This window comes from Plasmodium reichenowi, chromosome 10 (genome assembly GCF_001601855.1).
Source record: "Plasmodium reichenowi strain SY57 chromosome 10, whole genome shotgun sequence".
NCBI lineage: Eukaryota > Apicomplexa > Aconoidasida > Haemosporida > Plasmodiidae > Plasmodium > Plasmodium reichenowi.
This window is the reverse complement of record NC_033655.1, coordinates 33,995-37,250: the sequence shown is the minus strand read 5'-3', so window position 1 is coordinate 37,250 and position 3,256 is coordinate 33,995. Positions and strand designations below refer to the sequence as shown.

At 15.5% G+C, this 3,256-nt stretch overlaps 1 protein-coding gene across 1 annotated transcript; it reads left to right on the top strand.

Moving 5' to 3' along the window:
• Nucleotides 1–2,011: 2,011 nt before the first annotated feature.
• PRSY57_1001200 (exported protein (PHISTc)) lies at nucleotides 2,012–2,928 on the top strand (the record flags this gene model as incomplete). The annotated part of the gene is made up of 2 exons (XM_012907602.2): nucleotides 2,012–2,110; nucleotides 2,245–2,928. The coding sequence occupies 2 exons, from the start codon at nucleotides 2,012–2,014 to the stop codon at nucleotides 2,926–2,928; spliced, it is 783 nt and encodes a 260-aa protein (XP_012763056.2).
• Between the last annotated feature and the right edge of the window lie 328 nt (nucleotides 2,929–3,256).

The following is a 3,256-nucleotide window of genomic DNA, read 5'->3' as shown; positions in this document are numbered from 1 at the left end:
ATTTTTTTTTATTTATTTGATATTTTTTTTTTTTTTTTTTTTTTTTTTTTTTTTTTGGAAAGAGTTCTTTCCGTTATATTTTTTACATGTGTTTCTCTCTATAATTAATTCATGACGTTTTGATTATTATATTTTTTTAATTATTAAAATTTACAAGGAAAAAACACAATTTTCTTTTATAATATATACATAAAAAATAATATATTTTTAATTTTTTTAAAAATAAAGGAATACAATATAACTGTGAAAAATATCACGGGAGTTATTTATTTCACAATTTAATATATAATAAGGCATATATATATACATATATTTTTTTTTTTTTTTTTTTATTTGCCATGTATAAATGACTATAATAAATGCGTAGCTTATGACTATTTTTATAACATAAAATAAATATGCATAAATTTTTACATTGTAGTGGTATAACTAAAATTTTGTTTAATTTAATAATTTATATCTGTAAATGTATAAGGATAACTTCCGAATTCTTTATTCTCTTTCAATGAATAATTATAACCATGTATATACTTTTTTCGTTTCTTGGATATTTTATTTTTTAAAAATGTTATGTAAGCAATATGTTCATATTATTTAGGGTAAGTTCTATTTCTTTATTAATACATATGCTATATTTTTGTGAACATATTTTAAATGTTATTTTTTTATATTGTTTCCTTTAAATGAGACAAAAAAATAAATTATAATTTTGTAACTATATTATATAATAAATAACCATGACAAATTTTTTAAAAGAATCGTCATAAATGTATTTATAAATTAATGTTATATTTTTTTTTAATATAATAATACAAAAATGAGGAAGAACAGTTATTATATAAATAGAAATTTATAATTTAAAAAAAAAATATATATATATATTATAATATATATATAATGTATTTATGATAAAAATATAATATATATAAATATTTTTACAATCTTATATAATATGTGAAGCATATTTAAAATTCTGCATACATATTATATAAAAAAAAATAAAAAATTATATATATATATATATATATATATATAAATACAATATTAAAATATTATATATATAAATATATGCATACATTAATATATCGATGGTAATTTTTATTATTATATTTATATAATAATTATATAAAAAAATATCTTTTTTAAGTATTATACAAATTATAACTTTTTGATAATATATATTAAATGGAATTACATTCTTTGGATTTTTCTTTAATTTTAAATATGACAAATATTTTATTATATTATTAAAAATGTATAATTTATTTATTCCCATATTATAAATTATTTGGTTATGTAATTACGGATATTATATATATATATATATATAATATATTATATATTTATATTTATTATATTATTATTTTAAAATAATTAAAAAAGAAAAAAAAAAAAAAAATATTTTTTACAAAAGTAGATTTATTATTAATATTATATTTTTTGGTTATTTTAAATGGTGTTGTTCATATAAAGCATTGATTTATAATATTTTATATTATTTTGTTCTATAAATTCTGATGATTTTTTTTTTATTTTTTTATGTATTTTTATTAAGTTTTATATTCTAAAATTAACGAATTTTCAATGTTTTGCATATATATATAATAATATATAAATACATATAATACTTATATAATATGTAATGCATAATATTTTTTTTATTTGTTTTAATTAGTAAATATATTTAATTTAATGAAATAAATTTTTAATATTTTTTTTATTATTAAAAATATACATTCATATATATAAATATATATGTAAATCAAATTTGAATTATAATTTCAGGACGTTTTATTTTTTTTTATTTCTAATTCTTTATATATAAATTTATTTTTAATATTATACATATATATATATATATATATATATATATATATAAGTTTGTAGAGCATTAAGTTAAAAAAGTACCTATTTAAAATATCGAGTGCACCCAGTAAAAATTATAAGACCAAAAAAAAAAAAAAAAAAAAAATATAAAAAGAAGGGTATTATTATATATTATTGATATAACATGGATAAGACAAATTATAGTATAAAGAAAATGTTTACATATTCTTCGTCTAAACCTAAAATTTTAAGTTTTCTAGGAATAGTTCTTATCTGTATTATGGTGAGTAAATTAATATGTATGTATATGTTTCTATAAATTTTTAATTATATATGGAATATAAAATATTATATATTTGTTTGTATTAATATTGTTATAATATCTAACTTTTGTATGAATTATTTATTTATTTTTAGAATTTATGGATATATCAGAACAAAGGAACATCGAACTTTCATGAAGGTAAAGTATATCGTAGAACATTATCAGATAATAATGCAAAAAAAGAAGGTAGCTCAGGTATTGAAAAGGTAAAAAGCAAAGCACAACATTCTCCATGTAATATTAGTAATAATGCTGCAGTAGGATATTATGATTATTTAAAAATATATAACGATGAAGAATGTGAAAAAGAATTAAGTGAATCAGATATGAAATTATTAAACCAGGAAAATGATGGTTTTTTAGAAGATATGTCTGAGAGTATAAATAAACAAATAAAAGAACTAGAAAATGTTCCATCAAAGGATATTCTTCGCAGTATTTGGTTCAAGGTACATTGTAATGAGAGAAATAAATTTCTTTCTCTTAAATATAGTATAAGAAAAATACATGATAAATATTTTAGTGATACCATTAAAAATGAACTACTTGGTAAAAAAGTATGGAAAAAATGTTGTGATATAATTATTGATGAATTATTAAAATTAGATAGTATTCAAAATAGTCAATTTCATATTTTAATGCAACAAGAAACAGTAACGCGTGAAAATTTTGAAGATTTTGTTAAACTTTGTGTGAATGCATATAAAAATACAAAAAAAGAAACCAAAAAAATTTGTATTAAAAAATTAAAAAAGGCACTAAATCAGGGATTATAAAGAAATATGAAAACTCTATAAGATAAATTTTTATATGTTACATGTTATATATTATACGTTATTCAAATATATATACATAAATATAAATATATATATATATATATATATATATATATATATGTAATAGTTATGGGGGATGAATACAATTTTCTTTCTTTGTTTATTTCTATTTTTGTTTGTTTGTTTGTTTGTTTGTTTCTTTCTTTCTTTTTTTTTTTTTTTTTTTTTTTTTTTTTTTTTTTTTTTTTTGAAACTTTTTAAAAAATTTTTTTTTTTTTGACTGTAAAATTATTTTAAATATATTAAAAATGTATTAAGATCATAAATT